Raw genomic sequence first — 13,300 nt, forward strand, 5'->3', positions numbered from 1 at the left:
TTGCATCAAAATCTGGAGACAATGTATGTTCTGTAGCAATCTTTAGTATCTTGTTCAGGTGTGTAAGTTGCAAACCTACTTTTGAGTTATTGCCATTCATTACAGAAATTTCATGGTCAATGCTTTGAGCCTAAGATCCAGAGGAAAACATGAAATGGTTGGGCATTGCAATCTTTTGTACATAAATTACTTCATGTGCTGGTCAGCCAGTGGAGAAAATAGAGGCTTTGCTCTGTAGCTCCTGTACAATTTAGCAAGCCTTGCAAAGCAAACTGTGATGCAGAAGGAAGCAAGAGAGAGACCGTTTTCGCACACAGCTTACCACGGGGTCACGTTCCTGTCCTCTCCACAGCATCCGTCGGATTTCCCATTATCTGCGCCGAAGTTACAGGAAGTGCCGCGGCTTTTGCGTAGCAAACGTAAACCGCTAAAACCCAGTTTACATTTGCTACGCAAAAGCCATGGCACTTCCTGTAACTCCGGCGCAGATAATGGAAAATCTGACAGGCGCTGCAGAGAGAACAGGAATGTGACCGCGTGGTAAGCTGTGTGCGAAAACGGTCAGAGAGAAGGAAGCAGATCACAGTGAGTTGCTTGCAAGCCTGATAGGAGCCTTTCGGGGGCCTGATTTGGCCATATGTTTGATACCCCTGATCTAGATGGTCTCTGTACTGCTTTACCTACTCTTCCAAGAGGTTCTGTCCTAATCTCCCTGCTATTTGAATTCACTTTCAGCTGTTGGCCAAGTATCCATGAATAAACCTGAAATATTACATTGCAACGCCTTCCCAGCCATTTACTGAGCAATGGCCTAATGCAATAGAACAACACAGGCAAGATGAAAGATTCTTTTATTAAAATAAGCATTATTGTAGTGAATGTTTTAATCAGGTGTCTGATGCAAACTCTTGTTCAAGTCTTGCATATTGCCTTTGATGTTCCAAGTGATCTCTCTAACTGACAGCAAGAAAAAAATAATAATGTGAATATAAGAAGCTGTATGGAAATTGTTTATACATCATTGCTATTGCCTTCTGAACAAATTGGATTTCTAGGTAATACCTAACAAAAATGTTCCTGCTGACTCAGGAATGATTTCAGATTTCTCATTCCTGATGTTTTACCCTGTAGAACTCCATTAATCTACATCTTACAGCATGAGATTGTGATTCTTTATTTTTGTGCCAATTTCTGCTTCTTCACTTTCCTTCTTTGGCCAGCTGAGGAACAAAGATTTCCATTGGTGGAACATAGAAAGGAGATGATGTTGAGCAGTTCCCCTTCCTTGCTGCAGCCCCACCAGTACCAAGTTACAGTTTGTTTATGAGCAGGGCTTTTTTTGTAGCAGGAATTCATCTGCATATTAGGCCACATACTCTGATGTAGCCAATCCTCCTGGAGCTTACAGTAGGCCCTGTACTAAAAGCCCTGTAAGCTCTTGGAGGATTGGCTACATCAGGGGTGTGTGGCCTAATATGCAAAAGAGCTCCTGCTACAAAAAAAAAAAGAACACCCTGCAGTGGCGTCACTGGGGTGGGTTGCACCCTGGGGCCAAGTGCGTGGGTTGCACCCTGGGGCCAAGTCGGTTGCACCCTGGGGCCAAGTGTGCCGGACTCGGAGGGAAGAGCAGCAGTCCTCGTGCGCTGCCCAGAGGTGCTAAATCCCTCGCGTTCGAACAAAGGAAGCCTCCGCCTGGAGAAGCCGAAAGATTTGGGGACGGTAACCGTCCCGAAACTTGAGGAGAGGCGCTGCTCGTCCTGCAAACTACTTCTTCCATCAGTCCGTCCCTCCCAAGGCGCTGGCGGCGGCGCGGGCTTGTGCAAGACCAGTTGCTAGCCGAGAGCGGCGGCTGGGGGAGCTCAGCGCACCTGGCGAGAACCAGCGAGAAAGAAGCCCGCTTCGGGTCCTCGTCGCCTGCCCCCTCCTCCCCCGCCGCCAGCAGCAGCGCCTGCGGTGCGGAGTCTTCAGCACTGGCGCTCATGCGCACTGCCGGCAATGCTCCTGCGCTACCCCTCACCCGCTCCTCCTCTTGCTGCTGCGAGCGCGGCCGATGCCGCCTGTTTTCCTCCTGCGTGAGGGACTCCCTCGCTCTCTGCCTGCCTGCCCCCTTCCCTCCTGCGCCCCGCGCGTCTAAAGCCTCCTTTCCCTCGCTGGTTGGCTCGCAACGTCCTCCCTTCCCTGGTTTGCCTGCTCGCCCTCTGATGCCTGCCTGCGGAGAGCTGCGCTTTCCTCTTCCCTCCCGGCCTTCTCTCGCTTCGCCACTGCCTTGAAAGAGCCTCCCCGCGTCTCCCGCCAATAAAGACTGTGATTGCTTGCCGCCTGCTGCCTTCAAAGAGCCCTAGGGGGCCAATGAGAATGCTCTAGGGGGGGGGCCAATGGCCCCCTTGGCCCTGCCCTAGTGACGCCTCTGACACCCTGTATATGAGAGTCCCCCAGTCATCAGAAAATAAAGTTTTCAGCATGAGTAAAGTACCACTTGGGAAGGGGAAAGTGAGAAAGATCCATCTCCATGAACTGCTTCCACTCAAACTTCCATAGGATTCACCCTACTGCTTTAAATGCTTTACAGCTGTAAGCCTATACAAATTTACTTGGAAGGGAATTTCATAAAACTCAGCAAGACTTACTTTTGAGTGATCATGCATGGGACTGCAACACATTATTAACTTTGTAGTTGAAGTGCAGATCTATTGCTGATCATAGCTCTGTATTATTCAGCCCCACATATTCACTGTTTAGAGAGGGGGGTGAGAGACAAAATCAACACCAGTCTCTTATGTGATTCCACAAAACAATTACCCTTTTGTTTTATTTTGATTTTTTTTTTGAAAAGCATACCTTCTGTTGCTCTTTGGTACCTTCAGAAGCTCCCTTTCTTTCTCCCTCCCAATGCATATGTTGAAAATTTCCAACATATGGTGGAAATGCAGCCAAGAAACTCCCTTCTATTTGAAAAACCACATTTGCTATGCAGAACTCCTGTTTGACTAATGCAAGTTAAAGTCCCTTTGGATTCAAGGAATTTACTTCACTTTTCTTTGGATTCCAGCTTCATTGTCAAAACAACTGTGACACCTTTTGTACTATGCAAAGAATTGTTGCATCAGTTCTTGTGGTGTGGTTGCCAACCTCCAGGTGGGGCCTGGAAGTTTCCTGGAATTACAACTGATCTATATACCAGGGGTGGCCAACGGTAGCTCTCCAGATGTTTTTTGTCTACAACTCCCATCAGCCCCAGCCATTGACCATGCTGGCTGGGGCTGGTGGGAGTTGTAGGCAAAAAACATCTGGAGAGCTACCATTGGGCAGCCCTGCTATATACTCCAGAGATCAGTTCCCCTGGGAAAAATGGCTACTGTGAAGGGTGAACTCTGTGGCATGATACTTCACTGATGTCCCTCCCTCCATAACACCTTCCTCCAAATCTCCAGGAATTTCTCAACCTGGAATTGACAACTCTACTTATGAGCCAAGGCTTACTTCTTTAGATGCTTGAAGTGTTACCCTTAGTTGGCCTTTTCAGCCATGGATGCCACTATGTAGAATTTCCTGCTCCAGGAAGTGTCACAGGCCTTCTCCATTTGGATTTTTAGAAAGTTGGGGAAATTATTTCATTCAGAAGGGCATTTTGGTTGCAGCCCCTGAAGTGGTTTGCTTGGTAGATTCTCTTGCTGACTGCTGATGTTAGCCAACCCACTGCTTTTTAAAAATCTTTGTACTGCTAAGGCTTTGAAAATACTATGGCTCTTTTATTATTGCTTTTATTCTGTTTTGGCTGCTGCGTAAGGTAATTTACAGTTAGAAATCCTAAACAGAGTTATGCTCATCAAAGCCCATTGACTTCAGCGGACTTAGAAAGGTCTGACTATGCTTAGAAATGCAATCTTAGGATTTTTAAAACTTCGTTTAGGTGTTTTTATCCAATGGTCCAAGCTGGGTGTATGCTCTTGAGGTGGCATTTTGAATTTTTATAAGTCTTGAATTCCATATTTTAAGCCCTGTTGTGTACTACCTAAATAAGGTATAAATCCTCTAACTAAATTGGTGTCAATAAGTGCATACCCCTGTGGTAAAAACAGGCCAGAAGGCACAGAAAACCAAGAGATAGGTGCACTACATTCTAGAACATAAGTGAAAACAAGATCCAGTCAGAAAAGTACACAATTCAGTAAGAATGACTGCAAAGACTGCTTCTCAACTGGTGATAAATTGGCAAACCGAAGTAAACAGTGTGCAAACCTCTCAAAAGATTACTTTTCTATATTGAGTGAATTCCTACGGAGAAGATGAAATCTGATAGACTCAAAATATGAACCCCAATACAACAGCTTCGTGCTTGTCCAATTCTCCTCATTACTACAGCTAGAGATCAGCACAGACTGGCTCATGAACTAAAGTTCATGATGAATGTTGGCTGGTTCACAGTTTGTGAACTGAAGTTTGTGCAGGTCAACAGGCATGAACTTTCCATGAGTTTTCAAGCAATTCAAGGAAGTTTATGAATGGATACAACAGACTATCTTGGCTCAAACAAAATGTTTACCAAACATGAAAGCAAAGGGGGCGGGGCCAGAATTCTACAGCTTTGAAAACACTCTTGTCACTTTCAAATTAGTCTTGTCAGTTTCAAGAGGGTTCCCCTCACACAGTTTGCTCGCTTTCCTTTGTGTTCCCTACTCTTCGACAGAGCTTGCAAAAAAATCTTCCCTTACTTGAATTTATTGTGACTCTGTGCTTTGATAGCAGTCATTTGAAGCTTGCAATGCCAGTGGCACTGGGTTCTGCTGGGCATTCTGTACATTGTAAGTGGTTGTTCTGGGCTTGCAACCCCCTCTCTTGCTTAGATCATGATTCTGTACTTCACATTGGTCCTGCTGAGCTGGCATTGCCACAATGGCAGTGCCTTCTTCTGTGCACGAGTATATTGCACTGCTTCTGGGTCTGCTGGGCTTGCAACCCCTCCACCTTGGATTCTCTGCTAGACATCAGCCCTTTTGAGCTGGCATAGCCACAATGGCACTGGATTCCAGTGGATGCTCTTTGATTGCACTGGTACTGCTGGGCCCTCTTACATTGCAATGGTTCTGGTGAGCATGCAAAAAAGCCCCTCCCCATCACCACCTTCAGTTTCTACTGCAGAGATTCTCTGGTTTGACCTTTGTCCTGTTGGGTTTGCACTACCACAGTACAGTGGCTCTTGTTCTGCTGGCATATTGCACTGGTTCTGCTGTGCTTGCAGAAAATTCCCCCCACCTTCAGTGTCTTTATTGTTAAAACTATTTTATTAGAATTTTTAATATAAGTAATTAAAGGGGGGGAGAAACAAAAATATAGAATAGATTAACAGCAACAAAAAAAGGGGGGGGACTTAATAATTCAGGTATCACAGCCGAAAAAAGCAGGAATAATGTCTGATTTTCTCTGCTACCGGCAACCATACATTTACTTATTACAACCTTCATCCAAAGTCAGACCAAGGGGAAATCATCACCTTTCGGTATAAGCTTACTGGTTTTGTCTTTTAATCTTCAAAACCATAAATCACCACTACATTTTCCTTTTTTCATGCAAGTATGTAAAGGGTTTTCATGTAGGTATAAAATTAAGTAAAGTCTTATATTTTATCAAAGACTTAAGTTTGGCCATGTCTGCAAGTTCCATCATCTTGACTATCCATTCCTCTATTGTAGGTAAACGTGCTGTTTGGTGTAGTGGTTAAGTGCATAGACTCTTATCTGGGAGAACCAGGTTTGATTCCCCACTCCTCCTCCACTTGCAGCTGCTGGAATGGCCTTGGGTTAACCATAGCTCTTGCAGAGCTGTCCTTGAAAGGGCAACTTCTGGGAGAGCTCTCTCAGCTCCACCTACCTCACAGGAAGTCTGTTCTGGGGGTGGAAGGTAAAGGAGATTGTAAGCCACACTGAGACTCTGAGATTCAGAGTAAGGGCGGGGTATAAATCCATCATAATCACCAACATAATCAGTTTTCTAGTTCTGTGCATATAACAGTCTTGTTGCTGTTGTCATATACAAAAACAAAGTTCCGTTGGTCTCCTCACATTGTTTACCTATTAGTCTCAACAATAAAGCCTCTGGTTTTATTTGTATATCAGTCTTTAAGATCCTCTGCATAATGAAATGTAATTGTATTCAGTATTTTTTTAGCATTATTACAAGTCCAATATATGATAAAATATCTCTTCCATATATTTGACATATCCAACAGTTATTCATAACATTTTTATACATTTTGGCTAATTTGTCTGGAGTCATATACCATCAGTACATCATTTTATAAAAGTTTTATTTCAAATTAGAACTCAAATTTTAAACCTTTTTAGCCATAAATCTTCCCATTATTCCATTTGAATAGAGTAGCCAAAATTCTTGACTACTTTTCTATAAATTCTTTTTCCTGTTCTTCCTGTTTCAAATTTTAACAAAAGTTTATACATTGTAGCAATAAAAATTTTAGCATTTGTGCATAATTCTGTATAAAATACAGTCATACATTGATCAAAATTACCCATCCTTTTATCAAGTTTTAATAATTGTGTATAGAAAAACCACTGGCAACTGTAACTTTGTGTTAACAATTAGTCTTGCATTTCCATCTTATAGTCACCTTGGGAAAAGTCTAAAATATCGCAATAAATTAAATACTTTTTAGTTCTCATTTCCCACTTTTTAAAAAGCCTCTTCGAGTTGAGATCCATAATGGAGTTTTTGGACATAATCTAGGCTTTTATTTGTTCCAAATTCTCAGAATGGCATCAGCATTAACTTTAGCCTTATCATACCATAGATAAGCATGTCATCCAAATCCTAAATCATGACCTTCTAATTCCAGACACCTTTTATTTCTCAAGAGCCACTATTGTTTCAACCATACCAAACAGCAAACTGCAAAGCATACTTTCAGATTAGGTAAACCCAATCCACCTCTTTCTTTTGAATCTTCTAATATTTTATATTTAACATATGTTTATCTCACTTGTCACACAGATCTTGATATTTCCTTCTGTCATTGTTTAAATGGTATACCAGCTGTCAGAACTGGTATTGTATGAAATAGAAATAGTGTTCTAGGCAAGACATTCATCTTAATTGCAGATATTCTCCCCAGTGAATAGGTTGCAATCTTTACCAACTTAATATTTTTTTAAATTTCTTTCCAAGTCTTGAGGTAATTATTTTGGAATAACATACAATTCATATTTGATGGCATAATTCCCAATTTTACTCTCTTCAACTCTGAAGCCTGTTTTGTTCATCGATACCGCTTGATCTTGTAAATTCATATTTTAGTTAGCACCTTCATCTTCTGTTAATAAATCTGAAAACCTGCAAGTGAACCAAATTCTTTTAATTTATACATGAGACACAACTCCTTTTAAGGGGTCTTTCAACACCGACACTAAGTCATTCACAAAAATTCTCAATTTGTAATTTTCTTGTTTAATCTTGACACCTCCAACTTTTTTATCTTGTCTTATTCTGATCAGTAATTTCAAAACCAAAATAAACAAAAGAGGGGATAATGGACATCGTTGTCTTGTCCCTTTTTGTATCTCACATAATTTGGTTAATTGTCCATTAAAATTATTTTTGCTGTGTGGTATAGATCGATTTAACCCATTTAATAAAATTCTCCCCCCAAAAAGGCCAATTCAGATTATCAATGCCTTATCCACATCTGAAAAAATCAAAGCCAGTTGTTTTTAATTGTGTTTTTCATGACATTCCAATATATCAAGAATAATTCTGACATTATCTTTCAGCTGTCACTAAGGTAAAAAAAACACATTGGTTTTCCTGAACAAAGTCGTGCAAAATTATTTTAAGTCTATCTGATAAAATTATAATCATTGTTGAGTAATGCAACAGGTCTATAATTTTCTGTTGACATCAAAATCTTTATCGTCTTTAGGTATTAAAAATATTTTTGCATCTTTTTAGGTTTCTGGCATCTTGCTCTCCTGCAGAATATAGTTTATTAAAGAATGCAGAATATAGTTCGTTGTAAAATTTCTTCTTCGAAACATTTATAATACTGTTGTGATAGGTCATCTGCTCTCAAGTTTTATCTTTTGAATAGCCTCTACTATTTCTCTAATTGTTATGAGACCATTCAAAATTTGTCTTTGATCCTTTAAAATCTTAGGGTATTTTTTTTTGGGGGGGGGAGGTTAATACATTCAGTTATTTTAGACATGTGAACCTCCTGATATTGATACACAATGGAGTAATATTTATTAAATGCTCTTTGAATATCCATATTTTATGTTAATAAATTGTCACCATCTTGAATTTTAAACATCTCTTTTACTCTTTGGGCGTTTTCCCACAGAGCTTACTTCAGAGCGACGTCCCTCTTCACCGTGCAGCATCTGTGCAGATTTCCCACTAACTGCTCCGCATAATCAGGAAGAGCCGCGGCTTTTGCGTCGCTAACGTAAACTGGTTTTTAGAGGTTTACATCTGCGACACAAAAGGTCCGGCACTTCCTGGTTATGCGGAGCAGTTGGTGGGAAATCCGCGCAGACGCTGCGCAGTGAAGCGGGACGTCGCTCCAAGGTAAGCTCTGTGGGAAAACGCCCTTTCTTTGTTGATCAATATATTGGGGTAATTATAATCCAATTGAAGAAGAAGAAGATATTGGATTTATATCCCGCCCTCCACTCTGAAGAGTCTCAGAGCGGCTCACAATCTCCTCTACCTTCCTCCCCCACAACAGACACCCTGTGAGGTGGGTGGGGCTGGAGAGGGCTCTCAGAGCAGCTGCCCTTTCAAGGACAACCTCTGCCAGAGCTATGGCTGACCCAAGGCCATGCTAGCAGGTGCAAGTGGAGGAGTGGGGAATCAAACCCGGTTCTTCCAGATAAGAGTCCACACACTTAACCACTACAACAAACTGGCTCTCTCAAATTGTAGTAATTTGTATTCAAAATCAAATTGTAATCCAATAACTCCCTCTGTTGGGCTAAATTAAGTATGGGTAAGATGGGTAGCTATAGTAGAGACCAAGTCCAGTTGACAGTGTGTTGTGTTTATGAAAATCCAGGAGTCTTCATTGCCAATTCAATTGTATTCCAAAACAAAAACCAAGATCTCTCTCCACTATAGCTCTTTAATTAGAAAAATACAGACAAAAGGGGCAGTGGAGGGAGTTGTTTCTATCCAACAAAAATATCTATGACTATAGCAACCAAAATTAGTTCTCTTTAGTGTAAAGTCTCCATGGGGGGCGGGGGCGGGGAGATAACCAGAGTTCATACCTCATAAATATTAGCATTCCAAATTCTAACCATGAAAATATTGGCTCCAAGCCAATTGAAATCTTGAAGGCTAGCAGTGTGTTTCCTTGCAAGTAGATATGGGAAGCATAACAATCAGCCAATGGGGGGGGGGGGGGAGGTCCAGCAGCACATCCAAGTTCCAGTTCAATTCCTAATTAACAATGAATTTTTAAACTGTTTCAACCCAAGAAAAAAATATATAAAACTGAAGGAAACTCTTTAGTCATGTAAGCTGTCTAAAGTAATAATCTTAAAAAGTTAATAAGCTTCATGCAGTTCTTTCTTAAATTCCAATTTTGATAATCTAGCAGCATTAAGAGCCAAACATCAGGTGTTTATCTCACTATCAGATGAAATGTAGATTCCAAAATGGAGAAAGTCAATCTTTGTCAGCAGTTTGTTGATTAGGGATGTAAAAAATAGTAAATTTTGGATGTGGTTTTATTGGACCTGAAAAATATCATTAAATGCCAAATTTCCCAAATACCAATACTGGTATGGTATTGGTATTTGAGTAAAATTTGAGAATCCTAATTTTTTGGGGGTACATTATGCCCTAAGGGGCCATTGAAATCAATGGCAGATCCTCCCTGGGATATATTCAGTGACCTGGAGGGGCTGTTTTTTTGTGGTAGAGGCACCAGATTGTCTGTGTAGCTCCTGGAGCCTCTCCTCAAAAGAACCCCCAAGATTCAAAAAGATTTAACCAGAACCAGTGCCACTGTGGCAGTGCCAAAACCTAACAGGAGAAGTAAGGTCAAACCATAGACTCTCTGAACTTGAAACTGAGGGGGCGGGGTGGCATTTCTGCCCTCTAAGTATTGAAAATGTCATTTTCCTCTCTTGTCTTTGGAAGAGTAGGAAGCTATGTCAGTTACCTGTCAAGGAAATGCTAATGGTCTGGGAGAAGAGACAGAGAGATAAACCAGCTCCCCCGCTCCCCCTAGGAACAGTAAAAGAAGAAAACTTTTTTTTACAGTGCTGTAAGTCAAACCCTTCCTTGTCTTCTCCAAGTGGACAGGATCTGATCAAAAATCTAGGAGATTCTCAAGCAGCAGTAGTCAGGCAGGCTCAGAAAGCAGCAGCTGAGACAAAAAGCCAGCCAGGCAGCCACACAGTCTCTCCAAGCCAAAAACCTCTTATCCAGTTAGATAATTAGGTGGCCTTTTGAAACCAAGTTGCAAGCAATTGTGGATGCAGTTTGCAAACCAATACAATGCTATTTGCAAAAGCAAAAAAAACATTGCACTGATTGGTTCAAAGGCCCCACAAAGGGACTTTAGCCTGTGGCCCTGCAGAGATATCTCTTCCCTCTCCCTCCTGTTGCCATGAAAATCAGAGCAAACAGTGGAAAAGAGACCAAATAAGGAAATCAGAGCAAACAGTGGAAAAGAGACCAAATAAGAAAAGGTTAAAAATGTTTTTGTTAAGATGTATAAATGGCATAAAATTTCATATAAATGGTGGGAAAGGAACAAAATTGTCAGTGACAGCAAGGAAAATGAAGTGAACTGACACCAGACAGAAACACCATACAAAATCCATGGGGGGGGGGGGGGGCGGGGATGGAAATGACTTTATTGGCTCAGTCCTGACACACAGACACACAATATGTTCAATCTGAGGAAACACTGATATAAAATAAAGACTCAACTAGTTCATTTCTCCCAAGGTGAAAACAACACCAAAATGAGGATATTTGTATCAAGCCAAACAGTTTTCATAAGACAGTCTGTGCTGAAGCAGCAGGTGGTAGAACAAGCCAGCCCTGTTCATAATGACCAACCTTTATTATTTTCTGTTGGACTTCCATTTTGAGTATCTCTTGGGCTTCAAGTTTCAGTATTGTCTGGACCTCAACACTTGTCTCTGAAGCACTGTGTATAAATCCAAGTAATAATACTTTTTTTAAAAAAAACATTATGAGCTAACTAAAATATCACAGTGTTTTGGTATGAATTCTGATTCTGGAGAATAATATATGTTCCTCTTTCTGTGCATTTGTCATGTTTCTGCCTATACAGGAAGTGATGTCTGTAGAAGAGGAAACAACTTCCTGTTATTGCCTGTTGGACCCGTCTGCCTGCCACATCCTCTTAGACTCTTTTGGAACTTATGCTCTCATTGGGGAGCCTCTCTCAGAATGCTGTGTTAAAGAACTGAAAGTGGCAGTCTTTGGCTGTATGTCTTGCAATTCACTGGATTACAGCCTGAGAGTTTACTGCATCGATAACACTCCCTGTGCATTTCAGGTAAGATGGAAGGTGGGATGTCTTTTCTTTTCAGATGCCAGCTCTTAATTCTGCTGTGCCCAAATTATGCTACTGAGAAATTCAAACTGACCTGTCTAGAAGGAAAGGGTAGGTGCTTTGTTGGATCCAGTTCTACTCACACTTTGGCTGAGGTCTTCATTATTTTGACTGTCTTACCTACTTGCCTTTATATTGTATGGGTCATGGTGTAATGGCTAAGAGCAGTGGGCTGGTGAGAGAACAGACTGCCCCACTTCAGAATGCATGTGTGAGAATTCCAACTCTGAATGTTCCTTCTAAGAAGAACTCTGTTCATAAGCAGAACTAGCACAGCAGGGAGTAATGTTCTATCTTCTCCCCATAGGTAGTATGCTTCTATAAATGCAATCAAGTAAGCCACTGGCCTCAGTTTGTAAGACCTGAGCGAGGCTGTTCATGAGAGAATGTTTTGGAGGTCATTAATTCATAGGGTCACCATAAACCGGAAGCAGCCTGATGGCACTTAACACACAACTAGAAGAAAGACGGGGTCCAAAAGATGTTAATAAATATACCAAGAGCTTTTATTAACATGGAGGAGCATTCCAAAATGTGTTCAACTGTCTTTTACATTTCAAGTCTTTGTCCCCTCACTGCTGCCCTGTCCCCCTTCATGTGTGACCCAGGCCTGAACTATGAGTCAAGATGACTCTGGTTTGACTCTTGCCTCTGCCGCAGATTCACTAGGGTTATCTTAGATAAGACTCATTCTCACACCAATCTGCACTGCATGGATGATAAAAATGAGTTATGTTTACAGAGCGTTAAGAGTAACAAAAATGAAGTCTTGTGACATCTCTAAGTTTAACACTTTTATTATAGACAAGCTCCTGTGGGCTAGAGTCTGCTTCATCAGATGCCCTCAACCAGAGGATATACAGAGATAACAAAATAAATTGTGAGCAGTTGGGGTTAAAAGACCATGAAATGCAAGAGGTCCTGTTTTTGTCATCTGTTTGAAGCATGGTCCATGGTAGAGCATCTGCTTTGCTTGCAGCTAGCCCCAGGTACAAATAAATACATCTCCAGTTATAGGATCTCTGGTAGCTGATGTTGGGAAACACATTTATCTGCCTGAGATTCTTTCTATAGACAGTACTGAGCTAGAGAGTACTGGACTAGTTTAGCTCAGTATAGGCATCTTTTTTTAAAAAAAATAATATGGCACTTTCACACACACTAAATAACACACTTTCAATTGACTTTGCAGCTGGATTTTACTGTGGGAAATAGCAAAACCCATTTGCAAATCGTTACTGAAGTGGATTGAAACTGCATTATTTAGCATGTGTGAACATGCCCTAAGTTTTATTGCAGAGTGTGAGCTTGAACTTGGGTTTCCCCAGAGTTGTTCCAGAACTCTAACCACACAATCATATAGTCACATGTAACTGCATGTAGGGCTTCCTTGGTAGCCTTTATGAGGGCAGAAAGGTGGATGTAAATTTTGTCAAATAAATATAGAATAATAAGAAGAATTGCAGATTTATACCCCGCCCTTCTCTCTGAATCAGAGACTCAGAGCGACTTACAATCTCCCATGTTTTCTCCCCCCACAACAGACACCCTGTGAGGTGGGTGGGGCTGAGAGGGCTCTCACAGCAGCTGCCCTTTCAAGGACAACCTCTGCCAGAATGATGGCTAACCCAGGGCCATCCCAGGGAGGTGCAAGTGGAGGAGTGGGGAATCAAACTCGGTTCTCCTAGATAA

General features: G+C 41.5%; 1 protein-coding gene across 2 annotated transcripts in view; it reads left to right on the top strand.

Moving 5' to 3' along the window:
* UNC5D (unc-5 netrin receptor D) overlaps positions 1–13,300 on the top strand; it is a 558,897-nt gene that overhangs the window by 504,653 nt on the left and 40,944 nt on the right. For both annotated transcript variants that reach the window (XM_060251212.1, XM_060251213.1), the window contains one exon: positions 11,324–11,551. In XM_060251212.1, the coding sequence (XP_060107195.1) occupies positions 11,324–11,551 (228 nt within the window). The remainder of the gene's footprint in view (positions 1–11,323; positions 11,552–13,300) is intronic.

Source organism: Heteronotia binoei, chromosome 12 (assembly GCF_032191835.1).
Source record: "Heteronotia binoei isolate CCM8104 ecotype False Entrance Well chromosome 12, APGP_CSIRO_Hbin_v1, whole genome shotgun sequence".
In the NCBI taxonomy this organism is placed as follows: Eukaryota; Metazoa; Chordata; class Lepidosauria; order Squamata; family Gekkonidae; genus Heteronotia; species Heteronotia binoei.